General features: G+C 43.5%; 2 protein-coding genes across 2 annotated transcripts in view; one reads left to right on the top strand and one right to left on the bottom strand.

Annotated features, from left to right (window-relative positions):
• The window catches only part of LOC311145156 (protein mono-ADP-ribosyltransferase PARP8-like), a 68,196-nt gene extending 48,314 nt beyond the window's left edge, over window positions 1-19,882 (top strand). The window contains exons 13-27 of the mRNA XM_084181354.1: window positions 1,307-1,445; window positions 1,586-1,639; window positions 1,780-1,875; window positions 3,347-3,439; window positions 3,690-3,815; window positions 4,090-4,155; window positions 6,512-6,579; window positions 9,169-9,217; window positions 9,653-9,765; window positions 10,131-10,203; window positions 10,705-10,774; window positions 11,591-11,664; window positions 11,763-11,832; window positions 14,715-14,799; window positions 16,553-19,882. Of these exons, the coding sequence (XP_084037480.1) occupies window positions 1,307-1,445; window positions 1,586-1,639; window positions 1,780-1,875; window positions 3,347-3,439; window positions 3,690-3,815; window positions 4,090-4,155; window positions 6,512-6,579; window positions 9,169-9,217; window positions 9,653-9,765; window positions 10,131-10,203; window positions 10,705-10,774; window positions 11,591-11,664; window positions 11,763-11,832; window positions 14,715-14,799; window positions 16,553-16,655 (1,279 nt within the window). The 3' untranslated portion in view covers window positions 16,656-19,882. The remainder of the gene's footprint in view (window positions 1-1,306; window positions 1,446-1,585; window positions 1,640-1,779; window positions 1,876-3,346; window positions 3,440-3,689; window positions 3,816-4,089; window positions 4,156-6,511; window positions 6,580-9,168; window positions 9,218-9,652; window positions 9,766-10,130; window positions 10,204-10,704; window positions 10,775-11,590; window positions 11,665-11,762; window positions 11,833-14,714; window positions 14,800-16,552) is intronic.
• An 812-nt stretch (window positions 19,883-20,694) lies between these two features.
• On the bottom strand, window positions 20,695-26,316 carry LOC311144274 (E3 ubiquitin-protein ligase DTX3L). Its single transcript, XM_084180287.1, has 4 exons — window positions 26,055-26,316; window positions 22,865-23,836; window positions 22,372-22,589; window positions 20,695-21,632 (listed from the first exon to the last, which is right to left on the bottom strand). Exons 1-4 carry the CDS (start codon window positions 26,076-26,078, stop codon window positions 21,563-21,565), a joined length of 1,284 nt encoding a protein of 427 aa, XP_084036413.1. The 5' UTR covers window positions 26,079-26,316; the 3' UTR covers window positions 20,695-21,562.
• Between the last annotated feature and the right edge of the window lie 424 nt (window positions 26,317-26,740).

The following is a 26,740-nucleotide window of genomic DNA, read 5'->3' as shown; positions in this document are numbered from 1 at the left end:
CTCCATGTTACTGCAGGTCCTAATACCTCATCAATGCATGTGACTCCATGTTACTGCAGGTCCTAATACCTCATCAATACATGTGACTCCATGTTACTGTATGTCCTAATACCTCATCAATTCATGTGACTCCATGTTACTGCAGGTCCTAATACCTCATCAATGCATGTGACTCCATGTTACTGCAGGTCCTAATAACTCATCAATTCATGTGACTCCATGTTACTGCAGGTCCTAATACCTCATCAATACATGTGACTCCATGTTACTGCAGGTCCTAATACCTCATCAATTCATGTGACTCCATGTTACTGCAGGTCCTAATACCTCATCAATACATGTGACTCCATGTTACTGCAGGTCCTAATACCTCATCAATACATGTGACTCCATGTTACTGCAGGTCCTAATACCTCATCAGTACATGTGACTCCATGTTACTGCAGGTCCTAATACCTCATCAGTACATGTGACTCCATGTTACTGCAGGTCTTAATACCTCATCAATGCATGTGACTCCATGTTACTGCAGGTCCTAATACCTCATCAATTCATGTGACTCCATGTTACTGCAGGTCCTAATACCTCATCAATTAATGTGACTCCATGTTACTGCAGGTTCTAATACCTCATCAATTCATGTGACTCCGCGTTACTGCAGGTCTTAATACCTCATCAATGCATGTGACTCCATGTTACTGCAGGTCCTAATACCTCATCACTTAATGTGACTCCATGTTACTGCAGGTTCTAATACCTCATCAATTCATGTGACTCCGCGTTACTGCAGGTCTTAATACCTCATCAATGCATGTGACTCCATGTTACTGCAGGTCCTAATACCTCATCAATTCATGTGACTCCATGTTACTGCTGGTCCTAATACCTCATCAGTACATGTGACTCCATGTTACTGCAGGTCCTAATACCTCATCAATTAATGTGACTCCATGTTACTGCAGGTCCTAATACCTCATCAATACATGTGACTCCATGTTACTGCAGGTCCTAATACCTCATCAGTACATGTGACTCCATGTTACTGCAGGTCCTAATACCTCATCAATACATGTGACTCCATGTTACTGCAGGTCCTAATACCTCATCAGTACATGTGACTCCATGTTACTGCAGGTCCTAATACCTCATCAGTACATGTGACTCCATGTTACTGCAGGTCCTAATACCTCATCAATACATGTGACTCCATGTTACTGCAGGTCCTAATACCTCATCAGTACATGTGACTCCATGTTACTGCAGGTCCTAATACCTCATCAGTACATGTGACTCCATGTTACTGCAGGTCCTACTCCAGCAGTACCAAGATGGGCAAGGCTGTGGACATCTTCAAGGACTCTGTGGCTCCGTCCGAGGGGAGGCGGCTCTCTCTTACCTCAGGGCTCATCGGGATCCTCGCCCCTTCGCTAGCCACACCACCGCCGGTCAGTAAGGTTGCTTGTGATTGGTTGATCCAAAAGGCATCCTCTCATGATTGGTTGATCTTGATTTGTCATTAGAAACAGGGATTGTTGAACTTTTTTGATCACAGGCAGGTAACAAACTTCCCTCTCTTCCTTTACAGCCAAACAATGGGGCCAAGTCCATACCGATAAAAGACAGAGGTTTCCTTGTCCAGGTAAATGCTCCCTGAATCTCACCTAAGCTCTTCTATCAATAATATGTTTAACACTTTACTTCAAGCAAATGTGTACATGTATAAGGAGTTGATACGTGTTATAAGCATATATGAGCATTTCTAATGTCTTCTGCCTTCAGACCATGGAGTATGCTGAGCAGAGGACTCCGGTCCTGAATGAGTTCTGTGTGGTGTGTGACGAACCACATGTGTTCCAGAACGGACCCATGCTCAGAGTGAGTACTGTACACACACACACACACACACACACACACACGCACACACACATACTAACACACAGTACAAGATTTGTAAAAACAGAGCAATATTCAGTTTAGCCCATACAGCTAAATGTAACCAGACCCTGTAAGGTTTTAAAGCATGATGTGATGTTGGTACCAGCCAGAGGAGTACTCAGTCTCTACACCTGCAGTAGGTTATTGGTACCAGCCAGAGGAGTACTCAGTCTCTATATCTACAGTAGGTTATTGGTACCAGCCAGAGGAGTACTCAGCCTCTATATCTACAGTAGGTTATTGGTACCAGCCAGAGGAGTACTCAGTCTCTATATCTACAGTAGGTTATTGGTACCAGCCAGAGGAGTACTCAGTCTCTATATCTACAGTAGGTTATTGGTACCAGCCAGAGGAGTACTCAGTCTCTATATCTACAGTAGGTTATTGGTACCAGCCAGAGGAGTACTCAGCCTCTATATCTACAGTAGATTATTGGTACAAGCCAGAGGAGTACTCAGCCTCTATATCTACAGTAGGTTATTGGTACCAGCCAGAGGAGTACTCAGTCTCTATATCTACAGTAGGTTATTGGTACCAGCCAGAGGAGTACTCAGCCTCTATATCTACAGTAGGTTATTGGTACCAGCCAGAGGAGTACTCAGCCTCTATATCTACAGTAGGTTATTGGTACCAGCCAGAGGAGTACTCAGCCTCTAAATCTACAGTAGGTTATTGGTACCAGCCATAGGAATACTCAGCCTCTATATCTACAGTAGGTTATTGGTACCAGCCAGAGGAGTACTCAGTCTCTATATCTACAGTAGGTTATTGGTACCAGCCAGAGGAGTACTCAGCCTCTATATCTACAGTAGGTTATTGGTACCAGCCAGAGGAGTACTCAGTCTCTATATCTACAGTAGGTTATTGGTACCAGCCAGAGGAGTACTCAGCCTCTATATCTACAGTAGGTTATTGGTACCAGCCAGAGGAGTACTCAGCCTCTATATCTACAGTAGGTTATTGGTACCAGCCAGAGGAGTACTCAGCCTCTAAATCTACAGTAGGTTATTGGTACCAGCCATAGGAATACTCAGCCTCTACACCTGCAGTAGGTTATTGGTACCAGCCAGAGGAGTACTCAGAATCTATCTACAGTAGGTTATAGGACCTGTCCTGAGTCCTAATGATACGACTATACCTGTGGTATGAGGGCTTTGTATACCAGTATTAGCTGTATTTGTTTTGTCCCAGGCCATTCCTGTCCTGAAGACCGGCTGGGTGGACAGCAGCCTGACTGTGGCTGTTTCTGACTCATTTAAACCCAAAACAACCTTGTCGCTAACGAGCAGCACGCCCATTACAATCTATCTAAATGAATTGGAGGGAGATAATATGCTGTAAAGCTAAACAAGGTATCCGTCTTAATGATCCTATCAATATGGTGTCACCCCCCCCCCCCCCCCCCCCCCAGCCCACAGTGTGTGAACGGGAGCTGTGTGTGTTTGCCTTTCAAACACTGGGGGTGATGAATGAGGCAGCCGACGAGATCGCCACAGGAGCTCAGGTATACACACACACATTCACACACATTCTCACACACACACACACACACACACACACATTCACACACACACACACACACACACACACACACACACACACACACACACACACACACACACACACACATTCACACACACACACACACACACACACACACACACACACACACACACACACATTCACACATTCACACACACACACACTCACCCTCACCCTCACCCAGTTGGCTGAATGTTGTTATTTCTCTGTAGGTGGTGGATCTGTTGGTGTCCATGTGCAGGTCGGCTCTAGAGTCCCCCAGGAAAGTTGTCATCTTTGAGCCATATCCCTCCGTGGTGGATCCGTGTGACTCCCAGGCACTGGCCTTCAACCCAAGGGTACAGCTTTTATCAGCAGCAATTTGATGAATTCCACAATAAATCCACCCCAATATACGATTTATACGGCTAAGCCAATGTCGGACAGAGGCCATTTAGTGTAAATATGCAGAGGGCTTTTAGTTGTTGTTGGTAGATCCCATGCTGAATTCCACTGTGTCCTTTTTTGAAGTGGTGCATACTGCCTGTGATGCATAACAATGTCAGCTTACTCAGAAATACAAGATGGATATGTCTTTACTGGGTTGACCATGATGCTTGTGGTTCATTTCAGAAAAAGGACTATGACCGAGTGATGAGAGCCCTTGACAGCCTTACATCTATCAGAGAAATGTCCCAGGTAACCAACCCTAACCCTTGACAGCCTTACATCTATCAGATAAATAGTATGGAGGAATGGAGCCTTCCTTCGCATTTACAGGCCAAAGTCACCTGTGATGGTTGTTTTTTCATAGCATTATGGAGCTTCTGTCAATGTCAGCTTATAGCACTATTCTACAGTGTTCAGCATCTAAAACACACACACACAGGCTTGTATACCTAACCTTGTGGGGACACACAATTCAGTCCCATTCCAAATCCTATTTTCCCTAACCCCTAACCATAACCCTAACCTTAACCCTAACCCTAGCTCCTAACCCTAATTCTAACCCTAACACGAATTCTACCTTAAAACCTCTAAAGGATCGGACCCATTTTTTCAATTTTTTGCCTAAAATGACATACCCAAATCTAGCTGCCTGTAGCTCAGGACCTGAAGCAAGGATATGCATATTCTTGATATCATTTGAAAGGAAACACTTTGAAGTTTGTGGAAATGTGAAATTAATGTAGGAGAATATAACACATTAGATCTGGAAAAAAATTATACAAACAAAACAACATGCGTTTTTTTTTTTTTTTTTCCCATCTTTGAAATGCAAGAGAAAGGCCATAATATCATATAGAGGTGTACACGCAATTTAGATTTCGGCCACTAGATGGCAGCAGTGTGTGCAAAGTTTCAGATTGATCCAGTGAAGCATTGCAATACTGGACTATTTTGTATCAAGTCTGCCCAAATGTGCCGAACTGGTCAATTGAAACATTTTCAAGTACATAACTATAGAGAACATACAAAAATGATATGGTAATACTAAATGTAAGTTTACACACTCCCAGGAATGTCATACATGATGGATCATTAGCTTATACACTAACTTTCACACATCTAGATGGCCGGGCGGGTTGGGTGTGGAGCCAGAGACAGCAGGGGTTCAAACTGTAGAACCCAGTTCCTACATTTGAACATAAAAATGGATTTTATCAAAACTATGCTACATTTTATCTCTGGGACCCTTAGGATGACAAATCAGAGCAAGATTACTGAATGTAAGTACATTATTAACCTTCAGAGGTGAATGTATCAAACCAGTTGCCGTGCTAAGTTTTTTGTTGTTGTGCACTCTCCTCAAACAATAGCATGGTATTTTTTTCACTGTAATAGCTACTGTAAATTGGACAGTGCAGTTAGACTAACGATAATTTAAGCTTTCTGCCCATGTAAGACATGTCTATGTCCTGGAAAGTTTGCTGTTACTTACAACAGTCATGCTAATCACATTAGCTCAACCGTCCCGTATACGGGACACCGATCCCGTAGAGGTTAACCCTAAACCCCCTAGAAATAGCATTTGACCTTGTGGGGACTAACAAAATGTCCCCAATTGGTCAACTTTGTGTTAGACACACACCAGCATTACAAGAGGACGTGTGATTGATTCTCATTGCGTCTCTCGTCCTCTGCTATGTCTCCCCTGTGTGTGTGTCCTGTGCCTCTGCTATGTCTCCCCTGTGTGTGTCCTGTGCCTCTGCTATGTCTCCCCTGTGTGTGTCCTGTGCCTCTGCTATGTCTCCCCTGTGTGTGTGTCCTGGTCCTCTGCTATGTCTCCCCTGTGTGTGTCCTGGTCCTCTGCTATGTCTCCCCTGTGTGTGTGTCCTGTGCCTCTGCTATGTCGCCCCTGTGTGTGTCCTGTGCCTCTGCTATGTCTCCCCTGTGTGTGTCCTGGTCCTCTGCTATGTCTCCCCTGTGTGTGTCCTGTGCCTCTGCTATGTCTCCCCTGTGTGTGTGTCCTGGTCCTCTGCTATGTCTCCCCTGTGTGTGTCCTGGTCCTCTGCTATGTCTCCCCTGTGTGTGTCCTGTGCCTCTGCTATGTCTCCCCTGTGTGTGTCCTGGTCCTCTGCTATGTCTCCCCTGTGTGTGTCCTGGTCCTCTGCTATGTCTCCCCTGTGTGTGTCCTGTGCCTCTGCTATGTCTCCCCTGTGTGTGTCCTGGTCCTCTGCTATGTCTCCCCTGTGTGTGTCCTGGTCCTCTGCTATGTATCCCCTGTGTGTGTCCTGGTCCTCTGCTATGTATCCCCTGTGTGTGTCCTGGTCCTCTGCTATGTCTCCCCTGTGTGTGTCCTGGTCCTCTGCTATGTATGCCCTGTGTGTGTCCTGGTCCTCTGCTATGTCTCCCCTGTGTGTGTCCTGGTCCTCTGCATGTATCCCCTGTGTGTGTCCTGGTCCTCTGCTATGTATCCCCTGTGTGTGTCCTGGTCCTCTGCTATGTATCCCCTGTGTGTGTCCTGGTCCTCTGCTATGTATCCCCTGTGTGTGTCCTGGTCCTCTGTTCCCATTCAGCCAGTGGAGTTAAAAGGAAGGTTGTCTCTCTACAGGCACCTTACCTGGAGGTCAAGAGGCAGATGGACAAGCATGATCCTTTAGCTCACCCTTTACTACAATGGTAAGACACCCCTTACTACAATGGTAAGACACCCTTTACTACAATGGTAAGAAACACCTTACTACAATGGTAAGAAACACCTTACTGCAATGGTAAGAATCCCCTTACTACAATGGTAAGAAACACCTTACTACAATGGTAAGAAACACCTCACTGCAATGGTAAGAAACACCTTACTACAATGGTAAGAAACACCTTACTACAATGGTAAGAAACACCTCACTGCAATGGTAAGAATCCCCTCACTGCCATGGTAAGACACCCCTCACAGCCATGGTAAGAAACCACTTACTGCCATGGTAAGAATCCCCTCACTGCCATGGTAAGAATTATCTCGCTGCCATGGTAAGAAACCCCTCACTGCCATGGTAAGAAACCACTTACTGCCATGGTAAGAAATCCCTCACTGCCATGGTAAGAAACACCTTACTGCCATGGTAAGAATCCCCTCACTGCCATGGTAAGAAATCCCTCACTGCCATGGTAAGAAACCCCTCACTGCCATGGTAAGAAACCCCTCACTGCCATGGTAAGAATCCCCTCACTGCCATGGTAAGAATCCCCTCACTGCCATGGTAAGAATCCCCTCACTGCCATGGTAAGAAACCCCTCACTGCCATGGTAAGAAACCTTTCACTGCCATGGTAAGAAACCCCTCACTGCCATGGTAAGAATCCCCTCACTGCCATGGTAAGAAACACCTTACTGCCATGGTAAGAAACCACTTACTGCCATGGTAAGAATCCCCTCACTGCCATGGTAAGAATCCCCTCACTGCCATGGTAAGAAACACCTTACTGCCATGGTAAGAAACCACTTACTGCCATGGTAAGAAACCCCTCACTGCCATGGTAAGAATCCTTTCACTGCCATGGCAAGAAACATTTCACTGCCATGGTAAGAATCCCCTCACTGCCATGGTAAGAATCCCCTCACTGCCATGGTAAGAATCCCCTCACTGCCATGGTAAGAATCCCCTCACTGCCATGGTAAGAATCCCCTCACTGCCATGGTAAGAATCCCCTCACTGCCATGGTAAGAATCCTTTCACTGCCATGGTAAGAATCCTTTCACTGCCATGGTAAGAATCCCCTCACTGCCATGGTAAGAATCCCCTCACTGCCATGGCAAGAATCCTTTCACTGCCATGGTAAGAATCCCCTCACTGCCATGGCAAGAAACCTTTCACTGACATGGTAAGAATCCCCTCACTGCCATGGTAAGAATCCCCTCACTGCCATGGTAAGAATCATTTCACTGCCATGGTAAGACACCCCTCACTGCCATGGTAAGAATCCCCTCACTGCCATGGTAAGAATCCCCTCACTGCCATGGTAAGAAACTACTTACTGCCATGGTAAGAATCCCCTCACTGCCATTGTAAGAATCCCCTTACTGCCATGGTAAGAATCCCCTCACTGCCATGGTAAGAATCCCCTCACTGCCATGGTAAGAATCCCCTCACTGCCATTGTAAGAATCCCCTCACTGCCATGGTAAGAATCCCCTCACTGCCATGGTAAGAATCCTTTCACTGCCATGGTAAGACACCCCTCACTGCCATGGTAAGAAACCCCTCACTGCCATGGCAAGAATCCTTTCACTGCCATGGTAAGAATCCCCTCACTGCCATGGTAAGAATCCCCTCACTGCCATGGTAAGAAACATTTTACTGCCATGGTAAGAATCCCCTCACTGCCATGGTAAGAATCCTTTCACTGCCATGGTAAGAATCCTTTCACTGCCATGGTAAGACACCCCTCACTGCCATGGTAAGAAACCCCTCACTGCCATGGCAAGAATCCTTTCACTGCCATGGTAAGAATCCCCTCACTGCCATGGTAAGAATCCCCTCACTGCCATGGTAAGAAACATTTTACTGCCATGGTAAGAATCCCCTCACTGCCATGGTAAGAATCCTTTCACTGCCATGGTAAGAATCCTTTCACTGCCATGGTAAGAATCCTTTCACTGCCATGGTAAGAATCCTTTCACTGCCATGGTAAGAATCCCCTCACTGCCATGGTAAGAATCCTTTCACTGCCATGGTAAGAATCCCTTCACTGCCATGGTAAGAAACCCCTCACTGCCATGGTAAGAAACCCCTCACTGCCATGGTAAGAAACCCCTCACTGCCATGGTAAGAAACCCCTCACTGCCATGGTAAGAAACCCCTCACTGCCATGGTAAGAAACCCCTCACTGCCATGGTAAGAAACCTTTCACTGCCATGGCAAGAAACCGTTTACTTAATTTTCCCAACTAAACCTAATTATTTTCATAAATAGCCTAAGATTTAGTGTCACGAGTCCGCAATCGAAAAAGAGTTTGAAAGTTATTTTACAGGAGGAAAAACCCAAATGTTTCGGCTGTTAGGCCATTGTCAGCCTGCAATTCAAATCAGTAGTCGGAAACATATTGAATGTACAGGCAGACCAGGACATGAGACAGTTGATTGATACATTCAACACCACAGAAAGTGTGAATGACAGCTACTTCAGTATCTAACAACAGGTCGATCTAGCAGCTGGAGGGATTGTATTGCAAACTGTAATGTCTAAAGCAACCCGTTTTTTTGTTTTTCTCTCTAGGGTGATATCCAGTAACAGATCACACATCGTCAAACTACCAGCTACCAGAGTGAGTTTTATACATAATTCAAATGCTGTTGTTTGGCCGTAGAGGAGATTAGATAGATCTAGAGTTACTGCAAAACGACATATAAAAAAAAAAAATCTACCCCAGATGATAATATCTCTATATTTATGGTTATTAAGTCTGTCTTAACCTTAATCTCCCTAGACTTGATGTAATATCTCTCTGATGGTATTTTCTCGTCCGGCATTCAGTCTTTTCTGGGTGTTCCTGTGAAGTCATAAGACAGGTTGATTTATAGAGTTGTGAAGAACGGAGAGAACAGGAGAGGAGAGGAGTTAATGTGTGACGTCCCAAAGGGCATCCTAGTCCCTATATATCCCTACGTAGTGCGCTACTTTTGACCTGCACTACATAGGGAAAAGATTGCCAATTGGGACACCTCCAATAAAGCCGTGTGTCTCTCTGTCACGAATGCAGCAACTGAGGTTCATGCACACGCCGCACCAGTTTCTTCTGCTCAGCAGTCCTCCTGCCAAAGAGTCCAACTTCCGAGCTGCCAAGACCCTCTTTGGGAGTACCTTCGCTTTCCAGTATGTACATATCATATATATATATGACAGCTAAATATAGAAGAAAGCTAAATATAGATATGTGTTTTTGGTTGTTGAGTCAATTAGACCATGCTCATTTCAAGTTGAACTTTAAAAAAAAAAAAAAAATCAGAATATGTTAGCTGGCCTTCCATTGTATCGTACACATCCATGTGCTTTCTCGTGATGTGCACTCAATGTTTGAACTACTTTCATCTTACACTTGTTTTAAGTACTTCAATCTTACACAGTATGTTTCAGAACATGTTTTTAAAATGACTGCTATTTTGCGTGGGGAGAATGACATTAATTTGATTAATACAGTAGATGTGTATTGGATAGTTAATGGCCTTTTCCCTGTTCAGTGGTTCTCACATAGAGAATTGGCACTCCATTTTGAGGAACGGTTTGGTGGTTGCATCCAACACAAGACTTCAGGTAAAAAAAAAAAAACATCCAAGAATTGTTTATAATATGCCTTTTTAAAAGCACAATCTGTGATTTCAACTGCCTGACCAAGAGACTACTTTGTATGGTAAACTGTAGGCTGGGTCTGAGTAAATGTAACCCTTACGTCTCAGAGGATACACTTTGCTTATCAAGACCTTAACGCAAACAGTAGTCACTAGGGCTGTGATGATACCAGTATCGCAAAAAAATGAAAACACAAAAGCAGAACGAACTCTTTGGTCCTTTTAAAAAAAACCTGCTGTATGTAATATATTGTGTGCTACAGCTTGGAAAATAAATACATGTGACTCTGGATGACAACATGTTTGTTTCCAACTTGGGGCTAAAGAAGTTACATCTGCTTTGTGTTTTGTCGCGATACTGGTACCGTCCCAGCCCTGACTGTTACCGTATATATATATAGATATATTGCATGTCATGCCTACAGACTTCTAATACACCTCTAATAGTTTGGTTGTCTGTCGGCAGCTCCACGGCGCCATCTATGGGAGTGGAATCTATATCAGCCCAATGTCAAGCATATCCTTTGGTTACTCAGGTACCCAGAAAACCTATCTACAGGAACTTTGTAATTCATTTTAAAGGTAGACTCAGCTAAATGACGTTGCCACGAGCAGCACCGCAGATATTGCGATGAGCGAGACGCAAGACTTCGCTGTCACACACAGTTACACACACACAGTATCTGTGGTTCACGGGTTCGCTTCCCGCTGTTACAACGTGGTAGCCAGGGCACCAAAACAGCGGAGAAGTTTAGACTCGCGCTTCAAGGCTTAGTTTTGCGGAAATTGACCCACTATGCTGTTTACTTTGTGCGTCTACGTCATATTGCTGAGCCTTTTTAATATGTGGAATGAATTACAAATTGTGTGACTGAGTCTGTTGTTCTACCGGAGTAAGTAAAGCTACAATGTACCAGTTGAACTCTGCAGTATGTGAACCGAGAGACTGTGGCCGACATGTTCTGTCTGCACAATAAATTCAGGTAGATGCTGCCATATTAAAACTCGTTTTGGATTCATTACTCTCATGTTTTTTGAAAATGTGCCTGTTCTGCAGACTGACAGAGCAGTGCCTGTTCTGAATACTGACAGAGCAGTGCCTGTTCTGAATACTGACAGAGCAGTGCCTGTTCTGAATACTGACAGAGCAGTGCCTGTTCTGAATACTGACAGAGCAGTGCCTGTTCTGAATACTGACAGAGCAGTGCCTGTTCTGAATACTGACAGAGCAGTGCCTGTTCTGCAGACTGACAGAGCAGTGCCTGTTCTGAATACTGACAGAGCAGTGCCTGTTCTGAATACTGACAGAGCAGTGCCTGTTCTGATTGTTATTATAACATCTCTCCATTTAGGGATGAACAAAAAGCAGCAGAAAGTTGCTTCGAAGGACGAAACTGCTACAAACAAGACCAACTTACATTTGCAGGTGATCATAATGACATTTCTCCAAACTTCTGTAAGGTGTTAACTGGTGTAAACTGGGGATATGAACGTTGTGTTCACTAGAGTTGTGTCCTTTTGCAGTCAACAAAGAAAGGACAGCAGCCCCAGTTTTTGCAAAGTCGGAACCTGAAGTGCATAGCCTTATGTGAAGGTACGTATATGCTCTGGGCTGGAACAACCATGGAGACATTAACTGATAACACGAACAGGGCCTTCAGAAAGTATTCACACCCCCTGGACTTTTTACACATTTTGTTGTTACAGCCTGAATTTAAAATGGATAACATTTAGGGTTCTGTCTCTGGCCTACACACAATACCCCATAATGTCAAAGTTTGAATTAGGTTTTTGAAATGTGTCTAAATTTTAATACAAAATTAAAAGCTGAAACATCTTGTGTCAATAAGTATTCAACCCCTTTTGTTATGGCAAGCCTAAATAAGTTCAGGAGTAGAAATGGGTTTAACAAGTCACATAATAAGTTGCATGGTCTCACTCTGTGTGCAATAATAGTGTTTAACATGATTTGTGAATGAATACCTCATCTCTGTACCACCCACATTCAATTATCTGTAAGGTCCTGCAGTCACGCAGTGGATTTCAAACACTGATTCAACTACAAAGACCAGGGAGGTTTGCGAATGCCTCGCAAAGAAGGGCACCTATTGGTAGATTGGTAAAAATAAAAGCATGATGAAGTTATTAATTACACTTTGGATGGTGTATCAATACACCCAGTCACTACAAAGATACAGGTGCCCTTCCTAACTCAGTTGCCGGAGAGGAAGGAAACCGATCAGGGATTTCAGGCTGAGGCCAATGGTGACTTTAAAACAGTTAGAGAGTTTAATGGCTGTGATAGGAGAACACTGAGGATGGAGAAACAACATTGTAGTTACTCAACAATACTAACCTAAATGACAGAGTGAAAAGGAAGCATTTACAGAATAAAAATATTCTAAAACATGCATCCTGTTTGCAACAAGGCACTAAAGTAATACTGCAAAAAATGTGGCAAAGCAATAAACTTTTTGTCCTGAATATAAAGTGTTATGTTTGGGGGAAATCAAATCCAACACATTACTGTATACCACTCTCCATATTTTCAAGCAGTGGTGGCTGCATCATGTTATGGGTATGCTTGTAATCGTTAAGGACTGGGGAGTTTTTCAGGATAAAAAAGAAACTGGATGGCGCTAAAACACAGGCAAAATCCTAGAGGAAAACCTGGTTCAAGCTGATTTCCACCAGACACTGGGATATGAATTCACCTTTCAGCTGAACACATGGCCAAATATACACTGGAGTTGCTTACCAAGAAGAAAGTGAATGTTCCTGAGTGGCCAAGTTACAATTTGGACTTAAATCTACTTGAAAATCTATGGCAAGACCTGAAAATGGTTGTCTAGCAATGATCAACAACCAATTTGACAGAACTTGAAGAATTTTGAAAAGAATTATGGGCAAATATCTTACAATCCAGGTGTGGAAAGCTCTTAGAGACTTACCCAGAAAGACTCACAGCTGTAATCACTGCCAAAGGTGCTTCTACAAAGTATTGACTCAGGGGTATGAATACTTATGTAAATGAGATATTTATTTCTTTAATTTGTAACACATTTGCAAACATTTTTAAAAACATGTTTTCACTTTGTCATTGTGTGTGTAGATGAGTGAGGGGAAACACATCGATTTAATACATTTTGAATTCAGGCTGTAACACAACAAAATGTGGAATAGGTGGCTACACTTTCTGAAGCCACTGTATGTAAACGCTGTTAATATATGTGTATGTAAACGCTGTTAATATATGTGTATTTAAACGCTGTTAATATATGTGTATGTAAACGCTGTTAATATATGTGTATGTAAACGCTGTTAATATATGTGTATGTAAACTCTGTTAATATATGTGTATGTAAACGCTGTTAATATATGTGTATGTAAACGCTGTTAATATATGTGTATGTAAACTCTGTTAATATATGTGTATGTAAACGCTGTTAATATATGTGTATGTAAACTCTGTTAATATATGCGTATGTAAACGCTGTTAATATATGCGTATGTAAACGCTGTTAATATATGTGTATGTAAACGCTGTTAATATATGTGTATGTAAACTCGGTTAATATATGTGTATGTAAACTCTGTTAATATATGCGTATGTAAACTCTGTTAATATATGTGTATGTGAAGTTTATTTCCAAAATGCTATATCCACCAATTTTTCACATTTGTTTTTTTATCAGAAATTATTGCTTATGGGTACGTGTGTGTGTGTGTGCAGTATTGTTATTCTCAGATATTTTTATTCATAGATTTCAAATATGTATTCAAATGTATTTTTTCACAAAACGCTACAGATGTATGTAGGATCTTAATTTGAGCCAGTTTAACTACATCAGGAAAATAATCCTACAGCAACAGGAAATGTGAATTATGTGGATTATAATTAATTCTCAGCAACAAAAGTGATCAAATTAAGATCCTACATCTGTATAGATCCATTGTTTAGCTGGAATGGAATGTTCGTTTCCTGTATAATTGACTGTGACATGTGGTTATCTTAAGATGAATGCACAAACTGTAAATAACTCAGGATAAACGCTTCTGCTAAATGACAAATGTCAAGTGTTTTGCATGCAGATCTCAATACTGTGTTGAATAATTTTTTTAAATATGTCACAAATGTATAATTGGTACAGTTCTTTTATTAAAAAGCTAGCTATTTGATCCATTTGACTGTGTAAAACCTAGCAGTACTACTAATTTCTCTGAGAGTGAGGCGGATATAGTGTTTAGAATTTCGCAAAAACAACATGATCATTTGTGTCTCTGAAATGAAACCAAGTGATAGATTTTAAACAAACACGTCTGTCATTGAACAACACCATGCCATGATTAGATAGTGAAAAAAACACACCGATGTTATTAATAATTTCTTTAAAAACAATAAATGCTCATTTACTAACATTTCTGAAAATGGATATATAGTGTTTTGGAAAATAAACTCTTTATGTCCTCTTCCAGTAATCACATCCCCTGATCTGCACAAACATGGAGACATCTGGGTCGTTCCCAATACCGACCACGTCTGTACACGCTTCTTCTTTGTGTAAGTAGGACTAAACAGTATCCCTTACAGTAGTTATTGGACGGTATGCCCTTTATTGGGCATCCCTTACAGTGGTCTCCAATTCATCAAAGCAGACTAGGGGTTAAGGTAGCAGACTAGGGGTTAAGGTAGAAGACTAGGGGTTAAGGTAGAAGACTAGGGGTTAAGGTAGCAGACTAGGGGTTAAGGTAGCAGACTAGGGGTTAAGGTAGCAGACTAGGGGTTAAGGTAGCAGACTAGGGGTTAAGGTAGCAGACTAGGGGTTAAGGTAGCAGACTAGGGGTTAAGGTAGCAGACTAGGGGTTAAGGTAGCAGACTAGGGGTTAAGGTAGAAGACTAGGGGTTAAGGTAGAAGACTAGGGGTTAAGGTAGCAGACTAGGGGTTAAGGTAGCATCCTAGGGGTTAAGGTAGCATCCTAGGGGTTAAGGTAGCAGACTAGGGGTTAAGGTAGCAGACTAGGGGTTAAGGTAGCAGACTAGGGGTTAAGGTAGCAGACTAGGGGTTAAGGTAGCAGACTAGGGGTTAAGGTAGAAGACTAAGGGGTTAAGGTAGCAGACTAGGGGTTAAGGTAGCAGACTAAGGGGTTAAGGTAGCAGACTAGGGGTTAAGGTAGCAGACTAGGGGTTAAGGTAGCAGACTAGGGGTTAAGGTAGCAGACTAAGGGGTTAAGGTAGCAGACTAGGGGTTAAGGTAGCAGACTAGGGGTTAAGGTAGCAGACTAGGGGTTAAGGTAGCAGACTAAGGGGTTAAGGTAGCAGACTAGGGGTTAAGGTAGCAGACTAGGGGTTAAGGTAGCAGACTAGGGGTTAAGGTAGCAGACTAGGGGTTAAGGTAGCAGACTAAGGGGTTAAGGTAGCAGACTAGGGGTTAAGGTAGCAGACTAAGGGGTTAAGGTAGCAGACTAAGGGGTTAAGGTAGCAGACTAGGGGTTAAGGTAGCAGACTAAGGGGTTAAGGTAGCAGACTAGGGGTTAAGGTAGCAGACTATGGGTTAAGGTAGCAGACTAGGGGTTAAGGTAGCAGACTAGGGGTTAAGGTAGCAGACTAGGGGTTAAGGTAGCAGACTAAGGGGTTAAGGTAGCAGACTAGGGGTTAAGGTAGCAGACTAGGGGTTAAGGTAGCAGACTAGGGGTTAAGGTAGCAGACTAGGGGTTAAGGTAGCAGACTAAGGGGTTAAGGTAGCAGACTAAGGGGTTAAGGTAGCAGACTAGGGGTTAAGGTAGCAGACTAGGGGTTAAGGTAGCAGACTAGGGGTTAAGGTAGCAGACTAGGGGTTAAGGTAGCAGACTAGGGGTTAAGGTAGCAGACTAGGGGTTAAGGTAGCAGACTAGGGGTTAAGGTAGCAGACTAAGGGGTTAAGGTAGCAGACTAGGGGTTAAGGTAGCAGACTAGGGGTTAAGGTAGCAGACTAAGGGGTTAAGGTAGCAGACTAGGGGTTAAGGTAGCAGACTAGGGGTTAAGGTAGCAGACTAGGGGTTAAGGTAGCAGACTAAGGGGTTAAGGTAGCAGACTAGGGGTTAAGGTAGCAGACTAAGGGTTAAGGTCCTTTAAAGAGGTTTGTCACAAAGAAATCAAACATACCAGTATTTGATAATACTAGTGAATAAACATTTTAGCTTTTTGACATTTTACAAGAGTTTAATTAATAGCTAGAGTTCCCACAGGGAATTTGTTCTGGCGGTTGGTACTGAGAAGTGATGTTCTGGCGGTTGGTACTGAGAAGTGATGTTCTTGTGTGATTCTTCTGGTCCAGTTATGAAGATGGCCAGGTGGGAGATACGAGCATCAACACACAAGACGCTGGCATCCATCGAGAGATCCTACGAGTCATCGGCAACCAGACCGCCACGGGATGAACAACCGCTGCAATACTGCTGCCTCTCCTCCAGCCTCCCAGCTCAAAGCTGGATTTTTGAGCTGCGGAGGCGTTTCCTTCCCACCAAACGCGGAGAACACAAAAAACTACTTAGCAAAAGTTTGAAATCCTCAAAAGAAATAGCTACAGTGAAACCCACCACACATATTTACAACTGAAACACAACAAAACTCTTTAGGGAAGAACACATTTTGCTAAGTTTCTAAATACTATGAAGAATCGTGTTTTTCTGAAGACAGTACGTCTCTCAGTTTGACTGATTTGGGACGATTTTTTTTTTTTTTGTAGAGAACATTTAACATTTTTTGGGGGGGAAATAATGAGGAAAAAGTTCCTTCCTGTCTAGGAAAAAGTTCCTTCCTGTCTAGGAAAAAGGTCCCATCTATCTGACCTTGTTTACTATAGAGTTGTACCTTTTTTTAAAGTACAATGTGTACTGAAGGTGTTAATATGCACTGTTTCTTAATGTCATATATTTGTTCCAACAACTGGTGTCGTAACCTGAAAAACTACAACTGATTTTCCACTTGATTATTTTGGGCGGTTGTATATGGTTGTATATGGTGTGTGTGTGTGGATATATATATATATATATATATCATATATTGGTAACCATTTCATGTAGACTGAGGCACACAGCAATACATTGAGTAGAATAGACACAAAATACCAGGATTCAAATCGGGACTGGGGATGATCTGCATTTTAGAGCGGTTGACATTTTTTTAAAGGTAATTTCCCATTTGAGCCGACATCGGCAGTGTTTACTTAGAAGGCCATCATCTCCTCGACCGTGGTAACATTACCTTTAAAATGGTGCGTAGCCCAAAAGGGGTGAGAGCTCTGACTGAGATGTCGTCGTGAAATGAGCAGAAATGTATGCCGTGTTAATTTAGGAAGTAGATCAGTTTTCCTTCACATATCATACCAAGAAATTTATATATTGGTTGCTTCTCCTTTTATAAGGGGGTCAGCTGGTTCACCCAATGGCAAAGACTTTGATTCCAGTCAAGAATTTATACACATTACAGTTTGGATGTGATCCATCTGCCAATTCAGAAGTTCCACGCACTTAGCACTCACAACCAGTTTAATACTTATAAAAATAAACAGTAAAACATTTCAGATTGATATTTGTACTTTGATTTAAAAATATGGGTGGATGTATAATCGATGCCCCAATTTAAAGAACATTTTAAAGTGGTTACTTTCGTTAGGGGGTATGGGGGTTTCTATACGTACTAAGCCTGGGTGTTTGCTGCTTGTTGTTTTATATATTGCTGTGATTTTAAAGACCAATCAGAGCTCAGTTGTGCTTTTAAAAAGACAAAAGACCAATCAGAGCTCAGATGTGCTTTTAAAAAGACCAATCAGAGCTCCGATGAATGTATACTACCCCTTGTGTTCACTGTAAATGATATATCTCTAAGGATGATGCTGGTGTAAAGTAGACGTTGACATTGGGCCATAGAGGACACCAACCCTCCCGAGTGGCGCAGCGGTCCGGTCCTGGGCTCCCGAGTGGCGCAGCGGTCTAAGGCACTGCATCTCAGTGCTTGAGGCGTCACTACAGACCCCCTGGTTCGATTCCAGGCTGTATCACAACCGGCCGTGATTGGGAGTCCCATAGGGCGGCGCACAATTGGCCCAGCGTCGTCCGGGTTTGGCCGTTGCAGGCCGTCGTTGTAAATAAGAATTTGTTCTTAACTGACTTGCCTAGTTAAATAAAGGTTAAATAAAAATAAAAAAACACCCTGTACATGATGCAAGTCTTAAGTTTCCTAAGAAAACAGTACTGTCACAGGTCATATTTTTTAAAATAAAAACAAAATGAATGACTACTGAATATACGTAAGGTTATTGTAACGAATATAAACACAGAAGACGGGTAGTAATTAGCAACACATTGTTCATTTTATTCCATAATTCAGGTGACCAAATCACATTTATTTAATATTGTTTTAATATCAGTCTTGGAATAGTAATACGAACATGTCAATAATATACAGTGAAGCACTGGGTGGACATTGGTTCCAAAGACATTTTGTTACTAATATTTTTCATGAACTGTATCCTAACATTATAGGTGACCCTATAGGATATCTCGACAGTGCCGCAGTGTTACGTATCTAATGAAAGCGGGAGGAACACCAAGGGTATATTGTTGGTACTGGAAGCATAATCAAGTGCACCAAGTGATGACATGATTGTCAATTTTTTTTTTAAAGGGATCTCAAAAGTACAAGCTTTACAGTCAAACGTTTCACAGGAAATGTGAATCAGTTGGAGACGAGCAATATGATGGTCAGCAGTATATTTGATTTGATCTGCTTTGTGAGTTTCTTTGATCTGGATGTCTTTTGGTGTTTTGGTGAATAAAAAATATTTGTGTTATTATGCTACTTAGCATTTGGTGCCTTATAGATATGAATTAATGGTAATATATGACTGTATATATTGTCACAACAAGGAGGCCAAATATTTTCTGTATTGAGTTTTTATGGCTTTTTATTTTATTTTGCAAATTAATTCAGCTTTTTGGGCTTTTTTACAAGTTATGAAAATAGTAGCTTATGTACTTGTTTATGTTCAATAAATTCAAACTTGCTGAGAAACCACAATTTGTTCCTTTTTTTTACTCAGTGGTTTCTGAGAGTCGGGGTTGGATGGAGACGGGGGAATGGGATGGGAGGTTGGGGAGGAGACATGTTGGGGGAATGGGATGGGAGGTTGGGGGAGGAGACATGTTGGTTAGGGGGGTGGAGTGGGAGGATGGGGGAGGAGACATGTTGGGGGAATGGGATGGGAGGTTGGGGGAGGAGCCATGTTGGGGGAATGGGATGGGAGGTTGGGGGAGGAGACATGTTGGGGGAATGGGATGGGAGGTTGGGGGAGGAGCCATGTTGGGGGAATGGGATGGGAGGTTGGGGAGGAGACATGTTGGGGGAATGGGATGGGAGGTTGGGGGAGGAGACATGTTGGGGGAATGGGATGGGAGGTTGGGGGAGGAGCCATGTTGGGGGAATGGGATGGGAGGTTGGGGAGGAGACATGTTGGGGGAATGGGATGGGAGGTTGGGGGAGGAGACATGTTGGGGGAATGGGATGGGAGGTTGGGAGAGGAGACATGTTGGCTGGTTGAGGGAATGGGATGGGAGGTTGGGGGAGGAGACATGTTGGGGGAATGGGATGGGAGGTTGGGGGAGGAGACATGTTGGTTAGGGGGTGGAGTGGGAGGTTGGGGGAGGAGACATGTTGGGGGAATGGGGTGGGAGGTTGGGGGAGGAGACATGTTGGGGGAATGGGATGGGAGGTTGGGGGAGGAGACATGTTGGGGGAATGGGGTGGGAGGTTGGGGGAGGAGACATGTTGAGGGAATGGGATGGGAGGTTGGGGGAGGAGCCATGTTGGGGGAATGGGATGGGAGGTTGGGGGAGGAGACATGTTGGGGGAATGGGATGGGAGGTTGGGGGAGGAGACATGTTGGGGGAATGGGATGGGAGGTTGGGGGAGGAGACATGTTGGGGAAATGGGATGGGAGGTTGGGGGTGGAGACATGTTGGGGGAATGGGGTGGGAGGTTGGGGGAGGAGACATGTTGGGGGAATGGGATGGGAGGTTGGGGGAGGAGCCATGTTGGGGGAATGGGATGGGAGGTTGGGGAGGAGACATGTTGGTTAGGGGGGTGGAGTGGGAGGATGGGGGAGGAGACATGTTGGTTAGGGGGTGGAGTGGGAGGATGAGGGAGGAGTCATGTTGGTTAGGGGGTGGAGTGGGAGGATGGGGGAGGAGACATGTTGGTTAGGGGGGTGGAGTGGGAGGATGGGGGAGGAGACATGTTGGTTAGGGGGGTGGAGTGGGAGGATGGGGGAGGAGACATGTTGGTTAGGGGGTGGAGTGGGAGGATGAGGGAGGAGTCATGTTGGTTAGGGGGGTGGGAGGTTCTTTATTTAATTTTCCTGTTTATACTGAATGTATTATATCTTAAACTCTGTGGTGTTTCTTAGTGTTGTTTTTTTTTGGAGTGTTTTATAAACTTAGAATATGAAATGGATAATTTTCTATTTCTGTTTTGAGGTTAGACTTTTAGCACTTTATCACATAGGGCACACCGATTAGTCGTTAGTATGTGTTACACCTGTGCTGGTTGCCATCTCATTAGTGGGAAGGTGTTTTACCTGTGCTGGCCCAGCGCTCCAGTTGTCTTGAGAGATGTGGAGGGTTAACACCTCCAGTTGTCTTGAGAGATGTGGAGGGTTAACACCTCCAGTTGTCTCTCCCTATTTGATTTCTAGAAAGACAATCCTTTGTCTGATCGTCCCTGGTTTGCTCACCTTGTTGGTTTGCTTCCTGTTTTTCCTTTGTTTGCCTCTTCTTGGGCAACTTTAGTGGGTCTCATGGTGGGTGTCTTAAGTTTTCCAGTTGTGGACACTTTCAGTGGACACCCCCATGAGTGTCTTTCAGAACCCCTCCTAAAACCTGTTTAGTTCTGGTTGTCAGTGACTCTGTTAGTTCCCCTTCTGTTTGAGTGACATTATTTGGTTTTCTTGCTGGGGAACATAAATCTTCATTTCACAAATGTAATATCAGCAACATTGGGTTGTATTTGTGGCCTCTTTCTCCTTCATTCTTGCGCTTGGGCTCCCGAGTGGCGCAGTGGTCTAAGGCACTGCATCTCAGTGCTTGAGGCGTCACTACAGACCCCCTGGTTCGATTCCAGGCTGTATCACAACCAAGTCCCATAGGGCGGCGCACAATTGGCCCAGCTTCGTCCGGGATTGGCCGGTGTAAGCCGTCATTGTTCTTAACTGACTTGCCTAGGTAAATAAAGGTTCAATAAATAAATAAAATAAAAAATATCGGTAGTCGTGAGACATGCAGAAGAGATGTCAATAGATTCCTTTGACCTTCAGTTCATCCTGTACACGGCTCAGGTAGTCAGGGTCAGGGTAACCATAGCTGGGTAACCATAGATACAAAAACAAAACCTTTAGTTCACAACTACTGTCCTTTTGAGTTTGTACCTCCTATAATGGAATATAAGGTAACACTTCTATCCTGCAGTTATAATGACATTGAAAGACATGTTATGAGAATGTATAACCACCTTATAATGAAACAACAAGGCCCGAGGGGGTGTGGTATATGGCCAATATCACAGGAGGTTGGTGGTACCTTAATTGGGGAGGACGGGCTCGTGGTAATGGCTGGAGGGAAATAGGTGGAATGGTATCAAACACATCAAATACGTGGTTTCCATGGTTTCCATGTGTTTGGTGCCATTCCATTCACTCGGTTCCAGCCATTATTATAAGCAGTCCTCCCCTCAGCAGCCTCCCCTGGCCGAGATACCACGGCTAAGGGCTGTTCTGCGGCACGATGCAATGCGGGGGTGCCTGGATACAGCCCTTAGCCGTGGGACAGTATATTGGCTATATACCACAAACCCCCGAGGTGCCTTATTGCTATTATAAACTGGCTACCAACGTAATTAGAGGAAGTACAAATAAATGTTTTGTCATACACGTGGTATACGGTCTTATATACCACGGCTGTCAGCCAATCAGCATTCAGGGCTCGAACCACCCAGTTCATAATCTCTTCTAATCAGCTCATTATGCATGTAAGTAATGTATCACAATATGTAACTGTGCAGAATTTCTACAGAATGGAGTGCATCCGTCCATACTGTACTTACCCACTGGTGCCTCCGTATTTTGAGGTTTTGTGGTGGATATCGTTCCACGTGACGACGTTTTCCACGCCTGTGGTGGATGATCGGCCAACAGTGAACGTGAGTCGCTGGTCGAAGGCCCTCTTCAGGAGCGCCAGAACATTCCTGCCCTCCGAGGAGTCTGGGAGATACGCTGTACGTGATGCACCCTGGTAAGTCTGACCTGGGTTGGGATGCTCCTCCTATGTGACAGTCAGTAATAGTACAACATAAGAGGGTAGACCTGAGCAAGGCTTTGTGTAGATTGGCTCATCTTGATCACATAAAAAAAAAGGGTGGGTGCTTGGGATGCAAGGTGATTAGTAGAATCTGTGATTCTGGGCATCGCGCCTCGCTGAAGGAAGGACGTTCGCTAGGAAGGATGAAAACTAGCAGTGCTGTGTATTTTATGTACCATGGTAGAATAGTGGCTTTGTATGTAGTTTGTATACTTAGTTTGTATGTTTTAGTTGCTTACCTTCTGTGTTCCACTTGGAATGAGGTACTGAATCACGATTGTTCCATAATTCTCATATCCAGACAAAGAAGACCTTTCCTTAGTGACAGTCATAGTACCGCCCTTTGGTTGCGTCCCCTTCAATTGCCCATAGACTGCCCCACAGGTTGGACAGACAGGTTTGGTCTTGAACGCCTGCGCCAGACAGCTTCTACAGAACGAGTGTTTACATTCCAACGTCTCCTTGTTTTGATCTTTAATGGTGTCCAGACAAATCGGACACGACTCTTCTTCTCCTTTGTCTGACTGCTTGTTTCGTGTAGCACCAGAGGCGCTAACTCTCTGGGGTGTCAGGGGTCGTTGTGATGTCACGGCGGAACTGTAACCGCGCCATAGAAAATCCTCCAATATCACCATATGCATGTAGCGCCCTGTCACTGTAACTTCGTCTTTACTGGGGCTTCCTTCAATCAAAAGTTCTGGAAAATGTCTCTGCAAGCTTTTGTAGTATTGTGGATCCAAACTGTAAGTCTTCACTTGCAGATCTGTGGCGAGTCTCTGATAGAACGTGACAAAGCGCTCTCTGGCGAAGTGAGCCCGAACCGGATCTTTTCTGTGGCTTTGAAAGGTCACCACCATTTTGTCATGAGGTTTATGAATTGAGATGTCTTCCCCTTCGATTCTCTTCAACTCCTTTGAGCATCTCTGTTGGATAAAGTCCCAAACGGCCCCAACTACCTCCACTGGTTTCACTGGAGTAGGTGACTGAGGACGCCGTTGGTGAGGAAGAGGACTGTCTCTGAGAGCGGGGGCAGCAGATCTGTCTAGACTTGACATCTTCACAAACAGGTCCTCCATTTCCTCAAATGATCCCTGCACTTCGTAATGTGAGGTTTTTGCAACGGCGACATCATATTCTGAGAGAATGTACTTCACTCTGTTAGGCTCTTTGAAAGTGTCTGTATCTACAGTGAGAGTAACATCTGAAAATATCTGAAAGACATCAAGGGTTCGGGCAAGTTCAAAATGCTAATTAGTGTGACATACATAGTACAATGACAGACGGCTCATGCTTGACCTATATGCTCTGTAAAATGCATATAGTTGTTTCAACTAAATATTATTAAGTAACTGGTTCCACAGCCTTTTTTTTTTTTTACTCAACTTTTCGGTCAAAGTGTTACCTGAACTTAACTTTTTTTGTTGGCCCAAAATTAGCTCCAACATGAGAAAACTTAGGCAACATTTCTGCAAACGTAAAAACATGTGTCCGCTCAAATTGTCTCATATATTCATTCAACTAAAAATTCTAATTTGGGCATCTTACCAAAAAAAAAAAAAAAAAAAAAGGCTGTGGACATAGTTACACACACAACATTTCAACTTGCATATTTGACACATGTTGACATTGTGGATGTTCATTTATACAGTCATTCATGTTCAACGTGTCCTGTTGCCAGAGAATTGGCGGCAGGAAGAACCAAGAGGCAGTAAATTCAAATCACAGGTGAAGGAAGACATGTTGAATAATAATTACTGGTTACAGTGCATTCGGAAAGTATTCAGACCCCTTCCCTTTTTCCACATTTTGTTACGTTACAACCTTATTCTAAAATTGATTTAATGTTTTCCCTCATCAATCTACACACAATACCCCATAATGACAAAGCGAAAACAGGTTTTTAGAAATGTTTGCAAATGTTTTAAAAATAAACGTTTTCAGACCCTCTGCTATGAGACTCGAAATTGAGCTCAGGTGCGTCCTGTTTCCATTGATCATCCTTGAGATGTTTCTACAACTTGATTGGAGTCCACCTGTGGTAAATTCAATTGATTGGACATGATTTGGAAAGGCACACACCTGTCTATATAAGGTCCCACAGTGCATGTCAGAGTAAAAACCAAGCTAAGAGGTCGAAAGAATTGTCCGTAGATCTCCGAGACAGGATTGTGTCGAGGCACAGATCTGGGGAAGGGTACCAAAAAATGTCTGCAGCATTGAAGGTCCCCAAGAACACAGTGGCCTCTATCACTCTTAAATGGAAGAAGTTTGGAACCACCAAGACTCTTCCTAGAGCTGGCCGCCCGGCCAAACTGAGCAATTGGGGGAAAAGGGCCTTGGTCAGGGAGGTGACCAAGAACCCGATGGTCACTCTGACAGAGCTCCAGAGTTCCTCTGTGGAGATGGGAGAACCTTCCAGAAGAACAACCATCTCTGCAACACTCTACCAATCAGGCCATTATGGTAGAGTGGCCAGACGGAAGCCACTCCTCAGTAAAAGGCACAAACCAAGATTGAACTCTTTGGCCTGATTGCCAAGCATCACGTCTTGAGGAAACTTGGCACCATCACTACGGTGAAGCACAATGGTGGCAGCATCATGCTGTGGGGATGTTTTTCAGCGGCAGGGACTGGGAGACTAGTCAGGATCGAGGGAAAGATGAACATAGCAAAGTACAGAGAGATCAGCCAGAGCCCGGACTTGAACCCGATCGAACATCTTTGGAGACCGGAAAATAGCTGTGCAGCAACGCCTCCAATCCAACCTGACAGCGCTTGAGAGGATCTGCAGAGAAGAATGGGAGAAACTCCCCAAATACAGGTGTGCCAAGCTTGTAGTGTCATACCCAGGAAGACTCAAGGCTGTAATTGCTGCCAAAGGTGCTTCAACAAAGTACTGAGTAAAGGGTCTGAATACTTATGTAAATGTGATATTTCCGTTTTTTATTTTTAATACATTTGCTAAAATGTCTAAAAACCGGGTTTTGTATTGTCATTATGGGGTATTGTGTGTAGATTGATTTTTTTTTTTTTTACAGTGTGACTAAAACTGGTTGCCACCTGCATATTGATTAACAACTACACCCTACCATGCGGTAATTGGTCTGTGCTGGGTTTCCCAAAAGCATGGTAGCACTAAAATCATCTTTCGTCCATTTAGTTTCAATGTAATTAAGATGATATTAGCACTCCGATGTTTTAGGGAAACACAGCCCTGGTCTACCATAGAGGTTGACAGGCCAAAACTGTCCACAACTACGTCCACTGTAGCTACACTGTGTATAATTTGGGAAATCCTAAGATTACATAAGTGAGTAAGTTGAAATGTAATGAGTATGTTTTAAAATGTGTTTTAACTATAAATACTATTTCATATAGGCTAGATTAGCATGTTGTTTTTTTCTTAATTTTAGATGAGGGTACACATACCTCTTTCAATGGCGCATTTGCCATAGCGCAAGTACTTTGTTGTGCGTTCTTCGTTGCTATGAGGAAGAGCGAACTAACTTTCCCTTTCCCGGGGTCGCTACTTCTAGTTCTGCAGTCTACAGGAGAAAAGAATCTAGGCTATATTGTCTTTGCCCGAGTAATCTATTTTATCGATGTTCGTCGTTTAATCTTGAGTCGCATTCAGCATTGTTCGAATTTCAAACAGATCCCAAACTGGCCTAGTTTTTAGTTTCGTTTTCACGAAGGGGAGTGAACTCTTGGGGGAGTGTTTAACCCGTATCAGATGCATCGCTTCTGTTCCGCCGCCAGAGGCCAGTAGAACACTGTATGTGCATTGTCTTCACAGAGAAGCCATTACTTATCTTTAAGCAAGATGGTGCTGTACTCCCACAAAAGTGAGAGCAGGTATCATAATTTATATTTACACTGTGATCATATTTGATTAACATTGCTTTTATTTATTATTTCGTCGATGCTCTACAATGCAAAATCACACAGTCCTACACATGTTTTAAATTCGGGTAAAGATAGCTGGCATATTAGATTGGCTAGAATTTCAACGTAATTTGGACAAGCCAGCATCCACAAAACAAACCATCACCCGAAGCTATATTTTCATGATCTGTATGAGAGTTCTTCTTATATGTGTTTTTCTTTTTTGTTGT

This window comes from Coregonus lavaretus (genome assembly GCF_964263955.1).
Source record: "Coregonus lavaretus genome assembly, chromosome: 17".
Taxonomy (NCBI): Eukaryota; Metazoa; Chordata; class Actinopteri; order Salmoniformes; family Salmonidae; genus Coregonus; species Coregonus lavaretus.
This window is presented reverse-complemented; position numbering and strand designations above follow the sequence as displayed.